The following is a 27794-nucleotide window of genomic DNA, read 5'->3' on the forward strand; positions in this document are numbered from 1 at the left end:
AATTCCTTTGAATGTCAATGTGTTCTATGGGCTATGGGGTCTTTTACTCCATAGGGTCTCATATGTTTTTCTATGTGTGTTACACTGCACCTTACGTGCCGTAACACTGGGGCGTCCTAGCGGACCTCCGCCATAGACTCCATACCCGGAGACTGACTACTGTCTCCCCGGGCATGTAAAGTCACCATTGGCTTTACTAGACCTAAATTTACTAACAGAACTAGTACAAACCATCTTATTGTGGACGTACTAGTAGGGGTAGTTCGATTACTCCTGGATCTGTTATTCGAGGGGGCACTGTCCCGTCCCCCCTCGTCGAGTTTTGGCTGGTGGCAGTGGAAACTACTTGTTATGTTCGACCCCGAACATAACCCTATGGGATTCATCCCATTGTTAGAGATTGATACTTTTCCTCGTTAATCTCTAACGTACCACCGGTCCACTTATCTTAAATAAGTTTATCGGATGGTATTTTCTGCCAGAACTCCGTTTTTAAAATGGCGTCTGTGTTCGTCTCTGTGACTCCTAAACCAAAGGTTGAGCCCTTTGTTCCACTTTTGGCGGGCCTCTGTACAGAGACCCTCCAAAGTAGTGCCATTCTGTCTGGGTTACCACAGGGGTGTGGGAGGGGGTTTAGGCACCCTGAACTGAGTTGCCTTGCCAACTCCGGTCGCACTCTTGTGTGATTGGCCCAAGTGGTGAGCCTCCCCGCGCACCACTTAGCATGTGTTGATTGACAGCTAGGCTGAATGAATGGGGGTTTTCTGCATAAAAGCAGGGCTTTTGGGACCGGATCTTCAGAAGTCGCCACAGGACCTAAGAATCCGACGAGGGTAACGCTGAGCCGACCTGCACGACGACACCTCCAGTGGAGCCCTGTGGAACCGACTCACCACTTCCCGACGACAGAGTAGATCTCCCTGCCGGATAGTCTCTTCCCCTGACTGGTGGGAACAACCAGTCCCCTTTTCTTTTTCTTCACCTCAGGACGCAGTGGTCGAATTGCCCGTGCAGAGCACCTCGGCAACCGGATAGCCACTACCCCTGTACCGCGACCAAAGGGTGGTGCCTTGTGACGGAGCACTCCGCGGCTGGTCTCTTCCCTGGTGGTGCACCGGACTTCACTTTTCTTCGACGACGAGATCATCTCTACTCTTGGCAAAGACGCGACGTGCATCCACCACCAGGAACAACTGCCCCCGCCGGAGCTGTCTCTCCACAAACAAGGTACCGTGTCCGCCTGGCTTCCCTTTCGATCGGTTCGAGTGAGGTGTCTTAATCCTCTCCTTTCCGTTGGGTCGCCTCCAAGCTTTCTCACGTATTGTTCTGAACTGGTTCAATCTGCCGATAACATTTTGCTACAAAGACTCAAACGCATTTCCACTAGAGACTTTTTGGGACATATCGCCTTGCCTCTCTCCGAGTGGGCCTGGCCTCTGAACTTTATGATCTATTGTGGTTCTTGCCTTCTTGCCTTGCATTTTACCCGTGAAGTATTGAACTGTGTTGATTTCGTAACCTGCCTATTTTTCTCTCCCGTCCTAACTAATATTAGAGTGCCATCTTGGTTGAGGCATACACCTCTGTCTGAAAATAAGTGCTGCCGGTAGAACCTAGACTTGTCGAAATATTGTTAGGGGGAATGATCGTTTTTTCTTCGTAGAGTAATTGTGATTGAAGTGTTTGCCGTGATAGTGCCATAGTGTTTTTCATAGATGTTCCGTTATAAATAAATACCTTAATATCTTTACACTGAGTCTCGTTGCGTGTTTGCTTGTCTTACTGTGAAGAATTGCCCTATCTTTTATACTCCACATAATGCTTAACTCTTCTTGAGGGAAGTCTGACTGCTCAGCCACAGCTACCAAGTGAATCTGTGTGGTGCAGACTGCTACCAAGTGAGTTTACTGCCAAACACCTGTAGTCCTAAATCTTTTGCAGTGGTCCCAGAGGGAACTGCACAGGTTTCCGCCTAACAAGCTTCACTTGGCCAGAAGTCAAAAACGGGTAGGGCTGGGTCATGTAAAAAGGTATGAATTTCACAAATTCTAGACATCTGTTTCAGAGGTAGATCTATCAGTAAGGAATATGAAAGGTCTGGAGGACGGGGAGAAATGATGATTGCCATACTTTATATGGCCATCTTGAAGAACTACAGACTAAACGTGAAAGGAAATATCCTTTATATAAATGCATCTCCCTTGAATTCACCTTTCAGCTTGAAGGGTCCCATTCATCCATTTATGTAGTGTTGGAGATCTGGAAAGATACGAGATAGGGTCCTCAAGAGTTTCCAGATAGCAATCAAGTGCAAGGGCACATAGCTTCAGCCATCTCTAACATAACATTCAACACTCTGATGGCAGTTGCTTAATGTAGGAAGGGTTGAAGATCAACTTTCCATATAATCTTCCCTTTCGATAGCATGTATTCTTCTGTGGTCTTGTAAGAAAAAAGGCATGCTTATAAGATTCTGTTTTTCTGTGAACAAAATCAGTGGTGCATATTTTTGTTTGGCACAATATGGACATGTTTATAGAAATGCTGCCTGTAGAAATTTGCTTTGCGATTGAACTGCTAGTGTTCAAATGCATCCAATAATAGGTATAGCATGGAGAGTGAACTTCTGGTGTTCAAATGTATCTATCTTATAAGTAAAGCATTGAGATTGAACTGCTAATGTTCAAATGTAGCCATTTAATAAGTAAAGCTTTGAGATTGAACTGCTAGTGTTAAAATGTGTCCATCTAATAAGTAAACCTTTGAGATTGAACTGCTAGTGTTCAAATGTATCCATCGAATAAGTAAACCATTGAGAATGAAGTGCTACTTTACAAATGAATCCATCCAATAAATAAACCAGCAGCCTGTTAAGTAACAAAATATGTATCATATATATTTGGTTAAGTAACCAAAACATATATCAAACTATGAGGTGGCACTGATTTGGATGGTCTATGACATCTTGCCTAAATTAAGTTGTTCATCACAAGAAACTGTAAAGAAGTCATTTTTTACAACAACTTTAAAGCTGTTGCAGTGATGGACACTTCACTCAGTGTAAGACTGACAGAACAAAGAAGTGTTTATTTGCCTCACTTGGCCATCAAAGCTCTGTGTGCTGCCTATATTCATTTAGCCCTAAAGGTTAACTTTTTTGCGTTGAATCCTCAATTTACGGCAATATTTTATTTCACATTATATGCCCCTAAATTGCATTCCAAAATCTCACCCTCAAGATGTTGCCTCTAGTTCTGAAGCATTTGCTCTTAATAGAAGAGAAGGCAAGCACATACTACCATGAGTGTAAATGTCAGCAGTCATTTGATCCAACCAATCACAACTCAGCAGAGTACCTAGCCTCAAACGTCACTTCTTTTCCATTGGATCAGGAATAGCTGCCTAGCTAATGTCATTAAAAAGGAAAATACCTCTATTTGAAAAAACAACCAGTAAAATTAATGCCAAACTTCTCTGGATGGAGGGAGGCCTATCTGTCACTGGATCGACATGTTTATAAAAGCCTCCTCCGAGGGTAAGGTAAATGCCCCATGTCGCAAGCCAAGAGGTATGAATATGCCAAATATACCCCTTCTTAGAAGAAAATAGTCTCCAATTCCAATCTAATGCTATCAGTGAAAGAGATGACTGCGAGGCAAGTAGTGTTTTAAAAGCAGTTTGTTAGATGAAAAAATAGAAATGAACAGTGATGGAGCATTGCATAAAACATCACAAGAGGTAGGCAAATTGCCCACACACAGGGCCTTGTGCAGTGCTCAGATATAACCATTGTACTAGGAAAACCATTTCAATGTCCATTGAAAATTGTTATCAGTACTGTAGTCTCGTAGCTGGTAACCTAGTTTGGGATACGAGTTGCCAGAAAACATTAGTGTTTGTTGTGTAAAAAAAGTGCAGGTCCCTCAATTCGATGTCTGTATAACTGTTGTTCGAAGGGATTGTGTCCTCCGACGTATTCCTCATCTTAGATATCTCCTTCCAGCTCTGCTGGCCTCGGAAAAAATTTTCTCTAGAGGGCGCTGCGCGTCGACGTCCTCCGAGTCGATGTCCTTCGACAGCCGCCGTATCGACGTCGACGTCATCCTGCCTATAAAGGCCGCGCGCAGCGTCCGTTGCTCAGTTCCGTTTTCCCGCGCTTACTCAGTGCCTCGGAATACCGTTGCTCAGTTCTTAGTCAGATTAATCCTATTTACCTCGAGTTATTCGATCCGTACTCGATGGCTTCCTCGTCGGAACCGACAACTCCTCGATCCGGCTTCAAGAAATGTCGAGATTGTGGGAAAAAGATGTCGTTGACCGATCCTCACAGAATTTGCCTGTGGTGTTTGGGAGCTGAACACCATTGTTCGGAGTGCGAGGACTGTATGTCCATGACAGCTAAGGCCCTGAAGGAGCGTAGGGGGAAGCTGGAGAAAGGTAAGACTTTTAAAGCTTCTTCTTCGTCGACAAAGTCGAGACATTCGTCTCCTCGTCACCATTCACGCTCCAGGTCTCAGAGTGGGTCTCATCACTCCTCGAGATCGAAGCACTCGAAGAGGAGACGTCGAAGATCCCCTTCACCGTCTTCCTCTTCCTCTGTTTCGCCAAAAAGAATCCCTTGCCCCACGAAACATAGTTCCCGGGCTGAATAGGAGGAATTCCGAAAAAATATGATGAGCGTCTTCGAGAACGCGGCCTCGACCCCCTCGAAGACTGCCGAGAGCGATGCTCTGGTCGAAAGACCCGAAGGTCAAAAACGCTGCGAGTCGCAGTACCCGGCGAAAGAAACCTCTCGAGCGCGTCTCGAACCCTCGAGCAGGACTATGACCTCCAAACCTTCCTCGAAGGTTCCGTCGACGAAGGTGACGTCGAGGTCGATGTCTTCGACGCCGTTGTCGAAGGGACCTTCGACACACGGGTCTGTCGACTCGACGCCGGCTTCGACACCGGCGTCAACGCCAAGAAAAGTCACGGTTACCACACATCCAGTGACTATCCCCAGGCCCTCGACGTCGATGGCTTCGATATTGTCGAGTAGAATTCCAATTCTATCGAGGTCTTCGAGGCCTCCGCCTCTGTTTTCGACGCCACGCTCGAAGCCTTCGACGTCGACGACATCAACGTTTTCGAGGCCAATAATGACAAGTTCGGCACCCTCTGCCTTGGAAATGGGATTTACTCCCTTTATGAGTTCAGAACAATTGAGAACTATATCCTCAATTTTAGAAGAGGGTGATTTGTCTGAACAGGAAGACACATTTGAGTTACAGGGACCTGTAACCCCAGTTAGAGAGGAATTTTCCTCTGAAGAGCGCAGATTAAAGGATCTTCATGATTCTTTACATGAGGCAAGTGGGTTAGACACTTCCCCTGAGGTGGAGTTTGCTAAGCCAGACCCGGGGGAGCATGCTGAAACCCCCTACAGAGCCTTAATTGCCAGGATTACAGAGTTCATGGGGTGGTCTGCACCTTCACAATCTTTCCAACAACTTGACCTCACGGATATTCTTGACAAAGGCCCACAGGAAGATCCTGTGGTGCCTTTTCATAAAGCTCTTCAGAGAAAGATCATGACAAACTGGGAAACCCCAGATGTAGTACCAGCAGTAAATAAAAAACTGTCTACAAAGTACAGGGTATCTTCTACAGACCCAGAGTTTTTGTCTAAACACCCATCCCCAGAAAGTCTGGTGGTACAGGCAGCATCCTCTACCGATGTCAAGACGGCTTATCCTACCGTCCCACAGGACAGGGACGATAAAAAATATGATGCTATGGCAAAGAAAGTCTTTTCAGCATGCAGCATGGCGTTAAAATCTGTTAATGCTACTTGCACCCTTGCTAGGTTCAGCCATACACTTTGGGAGTGTGCTTCTACAGCGGCTGACTGCATCCCGGAGGGAGAAGAAAGGGATGCTTTCCTGAATATTATACAGGACGGTAAAGACGCTATGTGCGAATCCCTCCAGACGGGCATTGATTCGGCTGACAGTATCAGCAGAGCAATGGCGACAAGTACATCAACCAGGAGATTCGCTTGGTTGAGAAAGTCGGGTTTTGCCCCAGATGTGCAAGCCAGGCTCTTGAACATGCCATTCGATGGCTCTTCTTTGTTCGGGAAAAAGGCGGATGACAGTTTAGAGAAACTGCAAACTTCAAAAGCAGCAAGAAAATCCCTAGGAGCTGCAATCCGTCAGACTCCTTTTCGTCCCACAGGAACCTCTGCGAGGGGCAAGTGCTTTCGCTTCTACTCCGCATTCGGAAGAGGTAGAGGACGACCGGCTCAAAGGGGTCAAAGAAGAACTACCCGAGGTGGACGGGGTAGATATTCAAAAGCCGCAGCAACAGCAGGTGCCTCTTTACCATCGGCATCTGCATCAGCCGCCCCAAAACCACTCTGAGGACTTCCCTCACAGGACACCTGTAGGAGGCAGGTTGACTCAACATCTGACGGTATGGCAGGCTATCACGTCAGATGCTTGGGCATTGGAAACAGTTGGCCGAGGTTACTGCCTGCCTTTCCTACGTATACCTCAGAGTCATCCACCGGGGATCAGCTCTCAGAAAGCTCCAGATCCGCTCCTCTTGCAGGAAATTTGGGACCTGCTAGAGAAAGGTGCCATAGAACCGGTACCTGTAGCGGAGAGGAACAAGGGCTGGTACTCCCCTTACTTTCTCACTCCAAAGAAAGACGGAGGAATGAGACCCATCTTGGACTTGCGAGAATTGAACAAATTCCTCAGAAAAGACAAATTCAAGATGGTCACTCTTTCTCAGATCCTCCAGGCCCTTCAGTTCCAGGACTGGTTGGTATCTCTGGACCTTCAGGACGCTTATTTCCATGTTCCTATCCATCTCAAACACAGGAAATACCTGAGGTTCGCAATTGGCAACTCTCACTATCAATTTCGAGTGCTGCCATTTGGGCTGACCTCCGCCCCGAGGGTCTTCACCAAGTTAATGTCGGTAGTGGCTGCAAGTCTAAGGAGGGAAGGGATTCACGTCTACCCCTACCTGGACGATTGGTTGATCAGGGCTGTTTCTCCGGAACAAGCTCAGATCCAGCTAAATCACGTGTGCCACTTCCTTCACAGACTCGGCTTCTCCCTCAATTTAAAGAAGTCACAAATGATACCATCGCAGAGACTCCAGTTCATAGGAGCGATCCTGGATATTTCCCTGGGAAAAGCCTCGCCACCAGAGGTGAGGGCTCAAGATATTCTACAGATGGTTACCAAGTTCCAGCATGCCCAACGTCTCACAGCCTTCGACTTTTTGAGGTTGCTAGGCCTCATGGCATCCTGCATTTTCCTAGTGCCAGAGGCTCGCCTGAGAATGAGATCCCTCCAGTGGGCACTGAGGACTCAGTGGTCACAATTCTCAGGGAGAATGACAGATCTTCTTCAGGTTCCCGGCAGGGTGGCTCGAGACCTTCAGTGGTGGGCCTGTCAGGAGAACATTCTGAAAGGAGAACAGTTTTGGCAACCCTGGCCGGAGATAACAGTAGTCACGGATGCCTCACTCACGGGGTGGGGAGCACACGCCAACGACTTGACCATCAGCGGTCGTTGGTCTCCATCGGAGTCCAGACTACACATCAACCTGTTAGAGCTGAGAGCCATCAGACATGCGCTGAAGGCGTTGCTGCTAGCTGTACAAGGGAAGAACGTCCTGATAATGACGGACAACACGGTGGCCATGCATTACCTCAACAAAAGAGGAGGCGTAGGATCACTACCCCTGTGCAGAGAGGCGATGCAGCTCTGGTTTTGGGCAATCTAAGAAGGAATCTCTATATCGGCAGTTCACCTAGCCGGAGAGAAGAACTTGACAGCGGATGCTCTGAGCAGGCAGAACACAGTCTCCCACGAGTGGGAGCTAGCTCAGGAAGTCCTTCAAGAGATCTTCGCCCTTTGGGGAACCCCTCAGGTAGATCTGTTCGCCACCAGCCTAAACAGGAAATGCGACCTGTTCTGCTCAAGGGAATTTCCCCCGAGAGGAGCTCTGGGAGACGCGTTCATAGTGGACTGGGAGTTTCCGCTTCTGTACGCGTTCCCACCGGTCCCTGTCATTCCTCAAATGATCAGGAGGTTGAGAAGATTCCGGCGAACCATGATCCTAATTGCCCCGGATTGGGCCAGGAGAACGTGGTACCCGGACCTTCTAGACTTGTCCATCTGCCCTCCAATTCGACTTCCACTCAGAGAGAACCTACTCTCACAGAAGGGAGGTCAGGTTCTCCATCCAGACATCAAAACCCTCAACCTTCACGCTTGGCTTCTGAAAGGCTGAGGTACAAGGATTGGGACCTCCCTGATGATGTTATGGAGGTGTTGCTTTCGGCAAGGAGGCCAGCAACAAAGTCTTTATACCGCTGCCGTTGGAACAGATTTTGCAGCTGGTGTAGAGAACAGAATATCGACCCTTTTTCATGTGGTACACCAATGGTTTTGTCCTTCCTACTATATTTGGCAAATTCAGGCCTTCAAGTTGGCACCATTAAGGGCTATCTCGCAGCGCTATCCATCTTTAAGCGTACTGCGGAAGAACCATCCTATTTCAAATTATCCTTGGTAATACAGTTTCTAAAGGGATTAACCAATGTTTCTCCAGCATGGGGTCTGGCATGGATTCACATGCTCATGAATATTCCCCGTCGTCAGGCTGGGAATCCTCGGTAAAGAAAAAACCAGTATCAGTTTCGTTTCTGATCTGTCTTTCGTAGTAATAACCAATCACTGATCTCTGTGTCATACTGACCACAGCCAATGACTGCCCTCTACCTAAGCCCCGCCTCTGGCAGCCATCTTCAGATTTTTACCGCACGTTCATGTGTTGGGATCCTCGTGCTATTGCTCTCGAGCGTTAGTGCTATTTTTTCACGTTTTTTCTCAAAAAAAGAGCCTCAAGCTCCACCGACTCTCTATCCGATCAACGGGGACCCGTGTCGGATTCGTCTGCGCCCCTCAAGGGTGAAGATTTCGTCGAGCTACGCTTTTGGAGGACTCCAGAAGTTTCTCAGGCCCGGTCATGGCCCAGGAGAAGGGAAGCTCGACGCCCGGAAAGCTGTTCAGGGTCTGCCCTGGATGCCAGCTGCAGAACGTCTTCAAGGAGGACGAACACTCTTTTTGTCTCTACTGCCTACATGAGGACAAGACGCACGTGGAGAAGGACTGTGCGTTTTGCGGCAACATGTCGGAGCGGACCATGAAGGACCGCCATCAACGTCTCGCCAACTGGCTAGAAGGGAAGAGCCCGTCCGGCGAGAAGAAGAAGAAGAAATCTGAGCGGTCTTCTAAGACCTTTGAGGACGCCCCGGCGACGGGGGTCCAACATAAGGCCAAGCACCGCGAGTCCGCTGGCACCGGGAGCGCCGAACGGTCGGGCTCTACGGGCGCCAGGCAGGGCGCACCCTCCCCGGCACCATCAACCACGAGCCAACGCTCTGGGTCGGGTAAGAGGAAGGCCGAGCACCCGGCGAAGCTCCTGGAGAGGCCCCGGTCGAGCACGAAGGCGGAGGGGGAGCGAGGCGGTGTCCCCACTCTCAAGGATAAGGCGGTGAGCGCACCTAAGGTGGTGAAGGCCTTAATCCATCCGGCCAAGCCCTCTATCGAAACTGTCGCGGCGGCCCTGGCTCAGCCTGTGCAGGCTACACCAGTGGTGGCGACCTCGGGGCTCAGAGTCTCCCTACCACCTCGGAGGGAGTCCTCTTTTGTGCCCATCGATAGGACCCCCGTGAAATCCCCCGAGGGGAAGAGAAAGGGGGGGCAGGGCGTCGTCGTAGATTCGGCCTCAACCTCGGAGGAGGAACTGGTCGAGGTCTTAAGCCACGGCCTCTGCGTGGAAGAAGACCGACCCGTCGGGATGGATCCCGACGCAGGTGACGACGACATCGCCGAGGGTACCGACGAGGCCCCTGTTCGCCCGTCGGATTCCCCTCTGCCAGCGCCGCGAGACAACTCGGCGGCCATTTTGTTGGCTATACAGTCCTTATGCTCAGAGATAAGGACGAGACTACCGTTGCCGACGGAGGAACCTCTCCCGTCTGGGGACCCAGAACTGGGACCTTCTGGTGTTCCCCCTACTAAGAAAAGAAGGAGCCACCCTCCACCTCCTTTTCAGCCGTCGCGCCCCGTCCAACCCTCCTCCCCGTCCACCCGAGGGGATGATACGGGGACTGACACGGCAGCGACGGGTACGGACGACGAGGTATACGACGAGGATGTACCGTCGTCGCCTCCCACCAGGGCTTCTCCGCCCGACGAGATTGGATCGTTCCACTCCATGATCACCAGGGCATCCGAGCTTTTCCAACTCTGCCCTGAGGAGAAGAAGGAAGGTTTCCTTTATCAGCGGCGCGAGGCCAAGAGGAAGACGGTCCTCTCAGTGCCTCTATTGGACGACATTTGGGATGAGGGCCTCACCCTCCTCAAGAACCCTTCCACGACGCCAGCTAGAAGAGACCGGTACGAGAAGAAGTACCGGGTTCCGGACACGGCCCCCCTGTGCCTCCGGGCGCAGCCTACCCCGGACTCCGTCGTCTCCGCGGCGGCCAGGAAGAAAGCGGGGGGGGGTGCGGCCTCCACATCGACTTCCCCACCGGACGGTGAGGGAAAGAAATTGGACGCTATGGGACGCAGAGTCATCTCGTCGGCAGCGACGACGATTAAAGCGGCCAACGCCTTGGCTATCGTGGCCCGCTACGACAGGGAGCTCTGGTACAAACTGGCTCCCCTGCTGGACTTCCTGCCGGACGACAAGAGGGCAGAGGCCCTGGAGATCCTGCAGGAAGGTGAGGTGGCTTCTGACCACGCCATTACCGTTGCGACGGACATCGCCGACACTGGGTTCCGCCAGTTGGGCAACGGCGTTTGCCTTAGGCGGCGTGGATGGCTCAAGGCTACGGACTTCCGTCAAGACGTTCAGACCAGAGTCCTGGACATGCCCTTCGATGGGAACAACCTGTTTGGGAAAACAGTGGACGATTCCCTTCAGGCCATTAAAGCGGACACTGAGACGGCCCGGGCCCTGGGAGTTCTGCAACAACGACGGACGCGCTTTCGGAGCAGCGGAGGCAAGGGCGCCTCCAAAGGTTCCGGCGGCGGTTTCTCCACCTACCGTCAAGCGGCCCGCTCGTCGTCTCAGGAGGCCTACAGAGGACGAGGCAAGTCTGGCGGATCCCGCCGTCGTCGCCAAGGAGGTCAAGGCGGCAAAGCCTCGTCGAAGCAGGATTGAACCGGCCGTGGGGTCGGGCCCCCACCGAAGCACCCCGGTGGGAGGCCGGCTGGTGAGCTTCGTCAGCGTGTGGGAGTCCATCTCCACCGACCGTTGGGTGCTGGACGCCTTGGCCCGGGGCCACGTGCTCGAGTTCCAGAGACGGTGTCCGCGCGTCCCCCCCGTGGCCAGGAAAGAACTTCACGTCCCTCAACTTCTCCTGGCGGTAAAAGCGATGATCAGGAAGGGCGCCATCAAACTCGTCCCAAAGAGGCTTCGGGGCTCCGGAGTTTACTCTAGATACTTCCTCGTGAAGAAGAAGGCGGGAGGATGGCGCCCCATCCTGGACCTGCGACGTCTGAACAAGTTCATCAAGGCGCAGAAGTTCCGGATGGTCACCCTCCAGCACGTCCTGGGTCAGCTGGAGGAAGGAGACTTCCTGTCGTCGTTGGATTTGGAGGATGCCTACTTCCATATTCCCATTCTAAGGGGGCACCGAAAATTCCTCAGGTGTGTGGTCCAAGGGCGTCATTACCAGTTCAAAGCCCTCCCCTTCGGACTACGGTCGGCACCCAGGGTATTCACCAAGTGCCTCGCACCGGTGGCGGCGCAGCTGCGCCGCGAGGGGGTCCACGTCTACCCCTACCTGGACGACTGGCTCATCCGATCCAAGACGAAGGAGCTCGCCGTGGTTCACACGGCAAGGACCGTCCAACTTCTCACGGACCTGGGATTCTCTGTGAACTACGCCAAATCCCACCTGGTACCCGCGCAAGACGCTCTGTTTCTGGGAGCGAGGCTCAACACAGTGTCCCTTCTGGCCTCCCTGTCGGAGGAGAGGACCAGGACCATCCTGGGCAAGGTGCAGCGGATGTTGGTGGCCGACGTGGCCGACGCGGCCAAGGTGAGGTCCATCAAGTCCCTCCTCGGAATGATGTCTTCCTGCATCTACCTCATTCCCATGTGCAGGCTCCAGATATTTCTGGTGCCGTTTCATCTGGCAGGGATAAAAAACACCATCGCCGACTCACTCAGCAGGGAGCTGCGCTCGTGCCACGAGTGGGAGCTACGGCAGGATCTAGTGGATCGCCTCTTCCGACGGTGGGGCACACCCCAGATCGACCTGTTCGCGACAGCGACGAACTCCAAGTGCCGGAGGTTCGCCAGCAGGTTTCCCCAGGCGAGGAGCATGGGCGATGCTTTCTCGTTCCCCTGGGAGGGCCTGTTCCTCTACGCGTTGCCTCCTTTGCCACTGCTAATCCGGCTCGTCAACCAGCTCAAGAGGTCACGGTGCAGGATGATCCTCGTCGCACCTGCGTGGCCGAGGCAGATATGGTTCCCGGACCTTCTGGACTTGTCAGCGTCCCCGCCAATCTGGCTGCCGGTGGACGCGGATCTACTCTCCAGGGAAGGGGGCGCCATCCTCCACCACGACCCGAAATCGCTGAACTTGCGGGCCTGGCTCCTGCAGCGCTAGAGTTTGGAGGATACGACATACCGGCCGACTGCAGAGAGGTTCTTGCAAAGGCCAGGGCGTCCTCGACTCTTAAATGCTACGGACACAAATGGAAGAGGTTCTCTGTCTGGTGCCGCGCACAGAAGATTAACCCTCTACGGATTACGGCCCCCCAAGTACTGCCGTACCTGCTGACGCTGGCCAAAGCTGGACTGGCACACGCGTCCATCAAGATTCATCTTGCTGCGATCTCCCGATACACCAGAACCACGGGACGGACGTCCTTGTGGTCTCATCGTCTGGTGAAAGAGTTCATGAAGGGACTGTTCAGATCGTTCCCGCCGGTGAAGGCTCCGGCCCCGGCGTGGGAGCTCAACGTGGTGCTGACCAAGCTCATGGGACCTCCGTTCGAGCCTCTGCACTCAGCTCCGTTGAAATTTCTGTCGTGGAAAACAGCGTTTTTTGTGGCCATCACCTCCGCACGACGAGTGGGAGAGATCCAGGCCCTTTCCTGCAAGGCCCCGTACTTGACTTTTCACGCAACGAGGGTAGCGCTCAGGACGCACCCCTCCTTCATGCCCAAGGTACCGTCGGACTTCCATCTCAACGAACCCTTGGTGTTGCCTGTGTTCTTCCCGTCGCCTTCGTCGCCGGCTGAGAGGACTTTGCACTCGCTGGATGTGGCTAGAGCGCTAAAGTTCTACGTGGACCGCACGAAGTGTTTTCGGAAGATGTCACAACTCTTTGTGAACTTTGGACCTGTCAATCAGGGGAAGGCTCTCTCGAAGGCTTCCATTTCCAGATGGCTCTCCGGCTGTATCATGTACTGTCACCGGTTGGCAAACCGACCGCTGCCTGGCCGTCCGAGAGCCCATTCCACCAGAGCGATCGCAGCTACCACGGCGTTCCTATCTGGTGTGCCCCTGCTGGACATATGCAGGGCTGCTACGTGGAGGTCGACGCACACCTTCACGAAATTCTACTGCGTCGACCGGGATTCCAGGGAGGGGTCCAGGGTCGGCCAAGCAGTGCTGCGCAACCTGTTCACCTGAGGTGAGCCTGGTGAGGAGGTAAGATGCTTAATGTTGAGTTTGATGTAATGCTTAATGTTGAGCCTTTGCCACCTCCCGTGGTTGTGCATGTGTGTACTGCTATGTATTATTTATTCATGAGCATGTGAATCCATGCCAGACCCCATGCTGGAGAAGGAACAAGTTACTTACCTGTAACTGTTGTTCTCCAGCATGGGTCTGGCATGGATTCACATGCGAACCCTCCCGCCTACCCCTCTGCGGCTCTTCACTTGGTCATACTGCCACTTCACGTGCTTCCAAATCTGAAGATGGCTGCCAGAGGCGGGGCTTAGGTAGAGGGCAGTCATTGGCTGTGGTCAGTATGACACAGAGATCAGTGATTGGTTATTACTACGAAAGACAGATCAGAAACGAAACTAATACTGGTTTTTTCTTTACCGAGGATTCCCAGCCTGACGACGGGGAATATTCATGAGCATGTGAATCCATGCCAGACCCATGCTGGAGAACAACAGTTACAGGTAAGTAACTTGTTCCTTATCCCCCAAGACCATTCCAAGTTCCCCTATGGGATTTAAACTTAGTACTAACTTTCCTGATGGGTACACCTTTCGAACCTCTCCATTCTTGTTCGTTAAGATTCCTTACCCTTAAAACTGTTTTATTAATAGCACTTACATCTGCTAGAAGGGTGAGCGAATTACAAGCTCTTTCTTGTAAACCCCCTCATACTATATTTCACAAAGACAAAGTTGTCCTGCAAGTGAAGCCTAATTTCCTCCCAAAGGTGGTTTCTGAATTCCATATCACTCAGAAGATTACCCTACCATCTTTCTATCCTCCTCCTCACCCGGGGAAAGAGGAAGAGAGGTTACACAGGCTAAACCCTAGGAGGGCTTTAAGTTTTTACATTAGTAGACTAGCCAGGATAAGACAGGCAGACCAGCTGTTTGTAGGTTACACAGGTCACAAGCTGGGGTTACCAATGACTAAGCAGACCATTTCCAGATGGATCACTCTAGCCATTCTGGAATGTTATAAACTGGCAGGGAAGGAGCCCCCTCAAAACCTTAGGGCTCACTCGACCAGAGGTATTGCAGCTTCATCGGCCCTCAAAAGAGGCGTGCCGGTTAAAGACATATGTGTGGCCGCTACATGGTCGTCTGTCCATACCTTTACACGTTTTTACAATCTGGATTCCTCATCCAGTCAAGAGACTAGGTTTGGAAGGGCTGTACTGCATTCTATTCATCAATAGAAGACAGCGTGAAGTCAATACTCCCTCCTCCGATAATAGAATACTGCTATGGGAGCCTATCTAAGATGAGGAATACGTCGGAGGACACAATCCCTTCGAAGAACAAGTTACTTCTTACCTTGTAACGTTCTTTCGACAGGATGTTCCTCCGATGTATTCCTCATCGACCCTCCCATCCATCCCCGCAGTTCTACTTCCCTTGTTGTTGCAGCTTACGCTCCTTCAGGGTGATTAGTTAGTCCAGAAAGTATTATTGTGGGCTACAAAACGGAACTGAGCAACGGACGCTGCACGCAGCCTTTATAGGCAGGAGGACGTCGACGCGCAGCGCCCTCTAGAGAAAAAATATTCCGAGGACAGCAGAGCTGGAAGGAGATATCTAAGATGAGGAATACGTTGGAGGAACATCCCGTCGAAAGAACGTTACAAGGTAAGAAGTAACTTGTTCTTTGCTCTTGTATCGCCATCTTCTGTGAATAGGAATGTATATTTTACAAGTTTCATTGTTTTAAAATTTCACCATGTCAATTTCATGAAACTTCCTCTAAAAGCATCCCTATCAATACGATCAAAACGAATTATTTCAGTTTTATTGACTTTTAAATTATGTAAACATGTAATTATTGCTGTTTTTCATGCTGTGAATTGATTGTCATGTTACCTCCTTTTTACTGGGCAACCTCTTTTTTGTAGTTTCTTTTTTTTCCCTTTTTCGTGCAGCTTTGATTATGCATAGCCGATCCAGTGTCTTCCCTTCTTGTGGCCTCGCCTGGTTCTCTTCTGGTATCCTGTGTCTTGCCTCACCTCTTTGTCTAATACATTCCTGTCTCCTTTTCTGCTTTAGACCGGCCCTATTACATTTCCCCTCGCCACTCCTTCTGCTTTTTCCTCCTCTAATCCTCCCTGGCATCCCCCATTTTTGTGCCTCCCGCTCCAAACTTCTTCAATGCATTCTGACAGTTGAATTATACCACACAGCTGCTCTGTGCAATGTGAACACCGTTTTTACCTTGCAAACAGTGCATTTCTGCAAACAGATTTGGGTTTGAAATGTATGTTTAGTATTGAGTTATTTTGTAGATGTGTTGGCCCAGCATGTAGTCTATAAATGTTAAACAGTATGGTCTTCGCCATGATTGGGGACTGAACCCTTGTATGTACTACACACACTTAGTAAATTGTCAACCTAAACTATTTAATAATGAACTTGATAGACCAGCCCTGGTTATGCAAACTTCATCCATGAGTTCCCTTTGAAGACTTACAGACCATGGTCAGCACTTCTGGTTTCAGGGCTCACTTTTATTCGTTTGACATTTCTGAAAACAAGGAAGTGACCAGCACCAATAGAATTCCATAAGCTCATGTGAAAGTATGGTAGCATTATTCTTGTGTTATGGTTTTGCAAAGGGTTCTAGACTCGTCCAGGTGACCAGTGGAATACTCAGATGCTTCATTCTATTTGGAGAAAAATGTGTATATAGAATATATTTTGATGGGTTGGTAACATATGCTTCAATGTTAAAATTAATTAACCAATATCCCCTTTGACACTGTGTTGCTTTGATAAGTATTCAATATGCAGGCACCATTAGTGTCCACCGTTTCATTAAAAATCAGGGTTAGCTCCTAATACCGCTAAAGAATAATCGTTTTCCTAATCTATGAAGATAACAAAGTTTGATGTGAAGTACTACAATTCATACCTCTCTTATTATATTTCAAAATGTGTGGCTCGATAGTTAGGTATCACTTGGTTCTCACTTCACTTTGGTACATGAAGGTAATGTGGCCAACTTTGTGTTTCCGTTCATTGAACTTATTTGACTTGAATGTATTCTTTAAGAGCTTTATAGACAGTTATTATTTAGAGGTTTTTTGCAATTACCTAGTGCACTGCTCTAAAAAGCCCAAAGCCAAAATCTCTGGTAAAATGAAACGTTACATCAGGTTTTTAAGTATTGTGATTTGTTTCTGAAGAAATAATTAGAATACATGATTTTGTTTTACAGATAAAACTCTGGTATGACAAAGTGGGCCATCAACTCATTGTCACGATATTAGGAGCAAAAGATCTTCCATCAAGGGACGACGGGAGACCTAGGAATCCTTATGTAAAAATGTACTTTCTTCCAGATCGAAGGTATGAAATGGGCGGAAATGATTCATGATAACCAGACTGAAACATGCACTGCAGAGTTTCTGTTTAGAATCGAGCATTGCCTGGGAACTAATCTCTATTGAGAATGTCACCTGGTACCAAGTGAGAAGCTGAATCCTGAATACTGAGATAAAGTCCATAGAGGACAGGATGCATTATTGATAGAGGAGATTCTTGATAATATCGGAGAGATGTAGATGAATTTAAATAGTCATGTTAGAGGCTTGAAACCTCTGCCAGTCAAGCAAATAAAAGAAATGGAAAAATAACATTGTGGTACTTCATCAGTGATAGGTAGTAAGTGCAACATATGTACAGGTAATGGAAGGACCATGTGGATTTGGAAAAGATGAGAAGGGGCTGGAAAAGGCAGCCAGCAACGGTTCAGGCACAACGAGGAGAGATTTTTCAAATCTATTTTTTCAGTTGTCAGTAAAAAGAGAAAATGCAAGCATGGAATTTTATTGAGCAGATTGTTGTATCTCAGTGTCAAGTCAATCAAGTTATTATATCCAATAAACATGAACCTGGCCACATGGATAGTAGGCCCTATTACTTTTACTTTAAAACCGTGTAATTGAACATTTTTTGGTGTCTTGCCAATCTGATTGCTTGAAATGCAGTCACTAACTGGTGATAAATACCAGATTTCCATGCAGTTGCATGCCATGCCCATTGTAGCATGCTAACCAGGAGACTTCTGCCACGGCTAGTGTACCCCTGCTCTGGCCTGTTTCGCATTTACCCTCAGTATCTGTCTCAGAGAAAGAACTCTGGGCATTTTGCTTGTATTAAAACTGCCAACATGAAGTTGCCTGGTAGGACACCCAGTATAGTTGTATCCTCATTTGAGCTGCCACCATACTGGAGGGTGTATGCCTGAAGCATTGGGTGTACTGATGGGCATATTTCAAATAGCAGAGGCAAAACAGAAGCCCATATTGGGGGGTAGGTTACACTGCAAAATATTACCTGAAGAGATCAACAGAACTTCCATCAACCATACATGTATTCTAATAGCTGTAGTAAGTGGGCATCCTAGAGGTGAAGCCAATTAATACCTCATCTTCCCTTGAACTGTTCTCTTTTGTCTACATTAATTCCTATCTATTTGTGTATGCATTTAAGAAAAACTTTGACTTGTGTATTCCAGTTTATATTGTTTGTATATTCATCCTTTGCAGTGATAAAAACAAAAGAAGAACAAAAACAGTGAAAAAAACGTTAGAACCCAAATGGAACCAAACATTCATTTATTCTCCAGTTCATCGGAGAGAATTTCGGGAACGAATGTTGGAAATTACACTTTGGGATCAAGCTCGGATTCGAGAGGAAGAAAGTGAATTTTTAGGCGAGGTAGATCATTTTCAGTTGTATTGTTAATCGATAAAAATGTCTTTATTGATTGTGAATAATTAACTGACGGTCTGAGACTGCAATATGGAAGAACCTCATTTCAGCGCTTTAGCTGTAGAACAGTGATACAGTTGATATGCATAATTCTGTGTGTGTGTGTGCGCGCGCGCATTTTCCAACGTCACTTTGTGTATGCATTAAATCCCTGTTATCCCACTCATCGGATACATTGTTTCTGTGATTACCCCCTCTTTGCCTACATGATGATCCGTTGTATGTTGTGGCTGCTTAATGTCATGTCTTAAGACTGTGTCTTTGTTGAGGTCATCGCCTCCGGGGCTGCCATTGCCCACCCTAGCAACATCACACCACCTTATTCTTACACCCCCTTCCCCACATTCTATGCAGTGCTTGCTAATCACTTCCATTGCCCTTGTATCCCAATCGTGCCCAAGAATATCACACAACCAACTATACAGAATGACCAGTCACTTACACGCTTTTGGACAACAAAGAACACATGATGCTTTTTAGTGTTGAATTTAGCCATTATAAAATAATAGTGGGTTTGTTAGTAATCTGCATACACCTGCTCCCTCACCTTAATCAGGTTGGTCCTATTTCTGTCTGAGCTTATCTGTGCTTAACTCTCTTATTCCCTCCACTCACCAATACCTAGAATATTACTTTATCTACTCTTTGAAGATAACAAAGTTTGATGTGAAGTGCTACAATTCATACCTTTCTTATTATATTTCAAAATGTGTGGCTCGATAATTAGGTTACATATCTCGTGCCTCACTTTGGTACATGAAGGTAACCTTGGCCAACTTTGTGTGTCCGTTCATTCAATTTATTTGACTTCAATGTTTTCTTTAAGAGCTTTTTAGACAGCAATTTCTTGGAGGGTTTTTGCAGTCTAACAACATAAATCTCAATAATTCACTCTACCCGGGAAATGGCAATGGTATCAGGTAACATTGCCATTAAGAAACCCTAAGAACAATTGTAATAATATAATTAAGAACCCCTCCTCTTTCCTACTGAAGTTATACTCAATACTACCTTGCATCCAAATCATATTAAGTGTACACTTTGACCCCTACTCACGACTGTACAAATATAACACTGCAACCTCGCTCACTTTAAAAACAATCCTTTTTAATACCAAAATGACAGGTGCCACGCACTTAACACTCCAGTGATGATGGATACCAATTAAATTATTGCATTTCTTACTGAAACATACATTAATAGGTTATCTGGCCTGACTAAGCTCCCACTGACTCCACCTGAATACTCTATGCTCATCCAAGATTGTGCAGTTAAGATAGGGGAACTTTAGCATAAAGAAACACTAATTCACCTGATTATATCTGTAAACAGGCTAAATCTTTTAAAGCCCTTTGTATAAAATGTTTAATTTAACCCACTCAGTCTTAATTTTTTCTTTATTGAAATAAAACAGGCTTATCACATGTTAAAATTACTCATGGATCTTGTTACCACGACTGAACATTGGCTAATCCTGGGTGACTTTTTCAAGAATTAGACAATAGAATTTACTTTATCGCTTATTAGTCTCTTTTTGATGAAGTTGACCCAATTTCTTCAGTTCATTGGACCTCATTATAGGTTTGCCATTCTGGAAAGAAAAAAATGCTGCTAATAACATTTACCAGCATTTTTCCAGATATGACTTACCTCCAGATAAAAGCTGGAGGTAACTCAGGCCCCCACCAGCATTAAACAGCCGGTATTCCCTGCACCAGCAATTCCCCCATGGAATGGACAATCACCAGTATTTCTGCTGCTTGTGATATCCTGGTAATACCGGGATATCAGGCGGTGGAAACGGTAATACCGTTTGGTGGTAGCCCGCTGGAATTGCTGGTGGGATGCCACCAAACTTGGAGTAACCCCATTGTTCTCTCCTTACTTTTGACTTTAATCATGTTGCTTCTATCCACTGTGTATTGATACCACAAGACTCCTCCCCACAATGCTATATCAAATAATGCATGACATCATGGCACGCCACCTATGATGTCACCATGCTCACGTAAAGCATCACCTAAGAAAATCTGTATATTTAAATGTGCTGTGCAACAGACAATGCCTAATTCATTCATTGGCAAGGAGCCCATGAGGCACCGCTGCTGTCTACCAAGAAGTAAGCATTACCTTTAATTGTTTACATCCCTGTAGTAGCCTTCCTAGTAATTAGTCATCTTGGCCACACACTTGTGGGCAGCTGTGATACTAAATTCTTTCTATTTTTAGGGTGCACACACCTCGCTTTCAATGCCGACATGGACTACGGCCACAAGTATATATTTTTCTACATTTGCTGCACATTTAAGACGTTTCCTACCTTTACAACAGTTTATATCTTGACAATTACCTTGTTATCTGCTTTTAAATTGTGTTACTCGCCGGATTAGATTGCCACACTTGCTTTGCTAAACAAACTGGCCAGATTTGATTTTCACTTATCTCTTCACGGTTAACGTGAAAAAACAGCAACTCCCTAGATGTGTGTAGTTTTGCACGCTGTTTCTCATCCTCCTTCAGGCACATCAGCCCGCCAGTGTCAGGGGCAAGCCAGTTTGTGCCGGTCTGTGTTGTCGTTGACCCGTTGCTTCGCTCTTTCACCAGGTACAAGTTGTCATCCAAATCTCAAAATCTAATCTCAAAATCTAATTTAACGTTGAATACTACTAATTACAACCTGCTGCCTCCATCCGCTGCGTGCCATCGGCAGAGATTTTGGCACACTATATGACTGCTGAAACACCTCACTCAGCAGACTCCGATATTCTGGCAGATTGTGTGGTAAGTGTACCGCAAGTAGCCAGGCTGATTGACGGAGTGATTCACCCTGTTTCACATAGGGACTATAATAGCATATTGTGTTTCTACACACTCTGACACCAAATAGCGGATGGGGAAGACTATGAGAGATGCATTTAAATTGGAAGCATATACTTTTCCCCTTGTTTCAGCCCCGTAAAGCGATTCAAGCATGAGGTCGATTGCACATGATTTATTGCACAAGGAAGGAAACATAGGTCCCCAGAACAGCCAAATTAAGTTGTACATAAAGGTGACCATGAGAAGGGAAGAACAACAAAACTGAAAGTTTTGTTGTTGAACACCAGATCCTTGGTTGAACATGCCACAGATGTGGCAAACTAAATTTCAGAACAGGACTTGGACGTTTGTGCCCTGACTGAAACATGGTTGCATAAAGCAGCCAGCCCCTCTATGGCACTGGCCATTCCAGCAGGTTATAATATGTCAGGTATGGATAGACAGAATGGGAAAGGGGGAGGAGTCACTGTTATATATAGTACGGACTTGGAAGTTTGGAATGTGGACAGACTGAGTCCAGAGTCCAGAGGGTTGTTAAACGCCACACATAAAAGTCTGCACATACGCTAATACAACAGTTAACTTTATTTGGATGTAATAAACCCCGAAACCAATGCCAGACTTACTCAATTGGGAAACATGCTGTTACCCCTGTTAAAATTGACAGCTAAAATTGTGCTTTTGCAAGACTTTAATTTATGGTTTGGTGAATACACTGATCACTCAGCCAAAGGATTGGAGAACTCACTTAATAATATGGGCCTTAGCCAACAAACCAATAAGGCAACACACATAAAGGGTAATACCCTAGATTGGGTAGCTACCTATAACATTATCTCTAGTGAGGCCATGGTTTCCCCATGCCCCTGGCTGTACCATTTCCATGTCCACCTTGATATATTATTTTCAAAAAGGATACAGAACATTGCTGCGAATAAAACCTGGATTACTTCTAGGAATCTATGTAAACTGTCACCTCAGGCAATGGAAGTAACAAGAGATATAGTCCACCCAACCTGGAGACTGCAGATTAGATAGTAAAGGCATACAAAGAGACAATCTCTTAAGCAACAAATGCTATTGCTCCACTAAAGACAGGGTTGCTGCCCTGTACAAAGGCCAATGCATGGTTCTCACCCGAGTTATTTAAAAACAAGTGTTTTATACCTGGAAACATACACCAGCTAATAAAGATAAGGAAGCATGCAGTATAACAGCTAAGGGATGTAAATTAGCGAAGTACAAAAAAATGATGTGTGACACCAGGATAGTCAACGCAGAGCACGACTCACAAGAGCTATTTAAGATCTTGAAAGAGTTGGAAAACCCCTGCTCCAACAAACAGGAAGGCCCTATAAAAGATGATGCCTAGTGCACACCTATACAAGAAGCAATGCTGGACAAGATCAAACAAAACATAAACAAGAAGAGGCATACACTTGACCTAGGAGAAGAGATAGAAAGTTGCATGCATGAGATAAGCAAACCATGCAGGGGGATGCAATGCAGGTAAGCAATTCAGCTTTTGATCTGTTAAAGAAGGGGAGCTGACAGAAATTATTTGTAAACTTAAATCTACCAATTGCAAAGGAGACCTTTGTCACGCAATTAGTTAAATCCTGCATACTGTCCCTGATAGGGATCCTGAGAAAATGTGTGAATGCATCCTTTGAAGAAAATCATGTGCCAGACGAATACAAAAATGCATAGATTACGACTCTGCTAAAAAAAATAAAAAACAGGGCCTGATCCTCTGACAGCATTCAATTATCGGCCGAGCACTAATAAAACATTCCTAGATAACCTGACCTACCATGATATTATAAATAAATGGCAATCAGGTTTTAGACCAGGTTATGATACAGAAACAGCTTTGCTGGATCTTAAATCCAGCATGCTTCAAGCAATTGACAAAGGGCACCTAGTACTCTTTATGCTGCCACTTTCGATTTGGTAGACCACCTGTTACTGATTGAAAGATTGAAGGAAGTGACAGCGTTCTCTGACAGTGCAGCAGCATGGGTAAAGTCTTTTCTAGAAAATAGACTGATAAGGGCCTGTAGCAACAGTGCAGAAGCAACCCCAGCTCATTTGCAATATGGAGTTCCACAAGGTGCCTGCCTCTCTCCGTCTTTGTATAATATTTCCACTGTCCCACTTTGTCAGATGTTTGAAAATAGGGGAATACGCTTTACCAACCATGAAGATGATACGCAGTGCGTTATTCCACTATCAGGAATCTACGAGTAGGATGCAAGCACCATTAATAAAGTGTATGGGTTGATCAAAGCCTGGATGGTTAAAAGCAGCTTAGCCTTAAATGTTGAAAAAACAGAGTTGATGGCGGTGAGTACAGAAAACAGAGTACAGAAGCTTGGCCCAGATTATCCGCACTTTCAGGTGACAGGGTGGCAGATCGCCACAAAACAGAAAGTTAACGCTTTAGAGATGTACCTGGATCAAAATCAAAATATGCATGTCCAGCTTAATAGGCGTGTCTCTGCGTTAGTGTACTATGTTAAGCTACTTAAACAGATACGACCTAACCTTTTGGAAAAAAGTTGTGAGACAGTAGCCAGGGCTATTATCATTACAAAAATCGATTATTGCAGCAGTCTTCTGGTCGGTATATGCAAAGGCGACTCTTCTAGACTACAAGTAATTTAAAATAGAGCAGTGAGAGTAATAGCAGGTCTGAAAAGAAGAGCTCATATATCAGAGGCAAGAAAAAAACTACACTGGTTCCCTATTGATGCCAGAATAGAATACCGCCTACTGCTAATAACACACAAATGCCTGATAGGGATTAGCCCACAGTACCTAGTGGAAACACTAAGGAGAAAACCCCTGCTCAGAGCACTTGGATCCAATGATACCAACTGTTAGGCAGAAACATGTGCAGTTCCCTTAGGGTCCACTGCAAAAGGCTTAGGACTACAGGTGTTGGCAGTAAACCCAATTGGTAGCAGGCTGTACCACCAAGATTTACCTAGTAGCTGTGGCTGAGCAGCCAGACTTCTCTCAAGAAGAGTTAGACAGTATATAGAGTATACAAGGTAGGTACCAAAATCCAGTAGCACAAGCAAACACTGACCAGAGCTTGGGTATAAAAGTATATAATTAATTATTTAAAACACACACTTTGTAAAATAAACTAACACTAATATGGCAAGCAAGTTCAAACAGTCACTATTAATATGTATACATCCCTGATCACTTATTGAACAAGTCTTAGTTAAAACACCACTTATTTTCAAACAGAGGTGAGCGCTTAACCTAAGATGGCACTCCAATACGTTAATTAAAAAGGGAGGGAAAAAGGCAGAATTAGGAACATACACAATACCAACACTTTAGGAGAACCAGAGCAAGTCAGAAAAGGCAGAGTCTACTGAGGAGCAAGAAAGTCATAGGCCAGGCCCACTCTTGGAGAGAGCAAGGCGGAATGTGTCCAAGATCACACAGTTGAATAGTACTTTTAAAGAGTCTTTGCAGATAGTTCAAAAAGGGTTGGATCAAGTCAGGAAAAGTTAGTTAGCAGGTCCCAAATCACCCCAGGATAGAAAGTCAAGGATTTACGGGACACCTTGAACAGTTTGTTGCAAGGGTAGACCAGGCGGGACTCAGTACCTGAAATGGTGAGAAAGCTCCAGCGGGGGCAGTTGTTCCTGGCAGTGGGTGCAAGTCGGTGCTTCGTCCGTGGGAAGAGAAGATCTCGATGTGGAGGAAAGCTGGAGGTTGTTGCACTGCCAGGGAAGAAACCAGCCGCGGAGTTTCCCGGTTAAAAGGTACTACCCTTTTATTCGCAGTAGTGGTGAAGTGTGGCTATCCGGCCACTGGGGTGCTTGGCACGGGCGATTCAACCACGAGACGATCCAGTAAGGCGAAAAGAAGGCGAACTGCTTATCCCCACCAGTTCAAAGGAAGAAGATTCTCCGGGATGAAGATCTTCTCTGTCGTTGGGAAGTGGTGAGATGATTCAGCAGGGCTCCACCGGTGGTATCGTCGTTGCAGGTCGGCTCAGCTTTTCCCTCTTCGCATTCTTTGGTCCTGTGGCGACTTCTGAAGTCCCAGTCCCTAAAGCCCTGCTTTTATGCAGAAAACCCCCATTCATCTGTCCTAGCTGTCACTCAAACATGCTAAGTGATTAGCCGGGCGGCTCACCACTGGGCCAATCACACAAGAGTGCGACTTGAGTTGCCGAGGCAACTCAGTCCAGGGTGCCTAAACCCCCCTCCCACACATCCTGTAGACCCAGACAGAGTGGCACCACTTTTGGAGGCTTCTGTGGAGAAGCCCACCAAAAAGTGGAACAAAGGGCTCGACTTGGGTTGGAGTTACAGAGGCGAACACAAACGCCATTTTAAAACCGAGTCCTGGCAAAAAGACCCAACCGGGGAATAAATATTAAATAAATAACCCGGCGGTATCTTTAACATTGCTCCAAAAAGTAGTGCGTTTAAAATGAATGGAAAAATCCCATAGGAAATATTCTGGTGGAATATTTCGCGTGGTAACCACTGCCACCAGCCAGAAACTCGACGAGGGGGGGCTGCAAGTGCCCCCTCGACAAACAGACCCAGGGGCAATCTAATTACCCCTACCAGTACTTCCACAATATGATGGTTTGTACTGGTTCTGTTCACAATTTAAGACTAGTAAAGTCAATGGTGACTTTACATGCCCTGAGAGACAGGAGTCAGTCCCAGGGTATGGAGTCTATGTTTGGGGGTCACTATGACACCCCTGTGTTACTGCACCGAGGGTGCTGTGTAACACACTTACCAAAACCACATGAAACCCTATGGAGTAAAAGACCCCATAGCCCATAAAACACATTACAAAATCAAAGGATACCTCAAATCATGTCTAAGATTGGGAGAAACAGAGTCTCACTCTTAGCAGGAGAAAAAAATAAACCCCAAAAATCCAGCAAAGCTGCTGGGGGACTCACTAGGTTTGGGAAATTAGCCTTAACAGAGAATTCTCCCTAACACCAACCTTCTGTTGGTGCCAAGATCTAAGCTTATCCAGGTCAGCGATGGCACCTTCTTTGCGACAGCACCTAGAGCTTGGGACGCAATTCCGCTGGATCTGAGAGAAATGAAATCACTGGATCTGTTTAAAAAGGAGCTTAAAACCTTTCTGTTTAGATAAATGCACATGATCTGTGCTGGTTGGCGCATGTGTGGCCTACCCATATCTGTTTGTCTATTTGTTATTGTTTGTGCTTGACCATCTACTTTACAGTTTAGCGCTCATATGCCTGCAGGCCTTTAGGTGCGCGGTATGAATGGATTAACATAACATAACATTATGAAGGGCAAGTGATACAGTGTAACTGTTAAGCACTGTATATTGACTAATGATTCACATTCATTTATCATGAATATAAATGCACCAGTACACCCATTGGGCATTTAGCATGTCAGTAGGGTATCATTTCAGATAAGATTTATTTCTAATGAACTTTACTAAGACTCTACACTCAACTATCACCTTATCTCATTCAGTGTCAAAATTCCAAGCCACATAATGCCCAGCTACTCCATACTGCATGCTACTAACAAAAGAAACTGGAAGAGTCTTGACGTGCAAACCCTAACAGAACTAATGGAATCCACCAAACCAAATAGCTCTGAGCTAAACAGAAGGACTCTAGACTCAGTGGAAGAAAAACTAGACACCTGAATCACAGAGACCTCTGACCAATTAGCAGCTGCAAAACCCTTCAAAGCCACTACAAAAAGAAAATGGCAGCAGGATGGTTCACAGAAGAACTGAAGAACTAAAAAAAGAAAAACGCAAACTGGAAAAAGAATGGAGAAACTGCTACAACCAATCAGACAAAACCAAACTCTGATGACAACTCGGAATGTACAAATCAGCAGTCCTAAATGGAAAAAAGCATAATACATTACCAGAATCGAATCCGCAAGAAACCCACAAAAGAACTGACAACATCACAAACCTCCTAAGAGCCCAAATAGAAGCAATTCAGTAGACCATCAACTCAAGCCGTGCAACAATAAACACAAATCTGTAACCACTTGAAACCAGGACACCACCAACCACCACATCACTCGACCGATTCTAACATATAAACAAAGCCTCCCAGAGAGGATTAGGCTTCTATTCCAGGATTTTGGCCACACAGAAGAAGAACCAGGCTGGCCTGAAAGTTTTGTTGGACCTATCCACCCTTAACTTCTCCCTCCCGCTTCAGAAATTCAAGATGGTTACACCAGCACTCATTGCAGAGACACTGGACAGGGGAGACTGGATGTGCTCCCTTGATCTGAAGGACGCCTACTTACACGTCCTGATTTGGCAGCCACATCACTCCTTCCTACGCTTCAGGATCATGGGCTGTTATTTCCAGGACAAAGTGCTACCCTTTGGCCTCAACTCAGCCCCCAGGGTTTTCACCAGACTCATGAA

At 47.0% G+C, this 27794-nt stretch overlaps 1 protein-coding gene across 13 annotated transcripts in view; it reads left to right on the forward strand.

Moving 5' to 3' along the window:
• The window catches only part of RIMS2 (regulating synaptic membrane exocytosis 2), a 2919733-nt gene that overhangs the window by 1897281 nt on the left and 994658 nt on the right, over positions 1-27794 (forward strand). For all 13 annotated transcript variants that reach the window (XM_069621474.1, XM_069621475.1, XM_069621476.1 and 10 more), the window contains 2 exons: positions 16975-17105; positions 18308-18479. In XM_069621474.1, coding sequence (XP_069477575.1) covers positions 16975-17105; positions 18308-18479 — 303 coding nt within the window. The remainder of the gene's footprint in view (positions 1-16974; positions 17106-18307; positions 18480-27794) is intronic.

This window comes from Ambystoma mexicanum, chromosome 5q (genome assembly GCF_040938575.1).
Source record: "Ambystoma mexicanum isolate Mex_15411 chromosome 5q, UKY_AmexF1_1, whole genome shotgun sequence".
Classification (NCBI taxonomy): Eukaryota; Metazoa; Chordata; class Amphibia; order Caudata; family Ambystomatidae; genus Ambystoma; species Ambystoma mexicanum.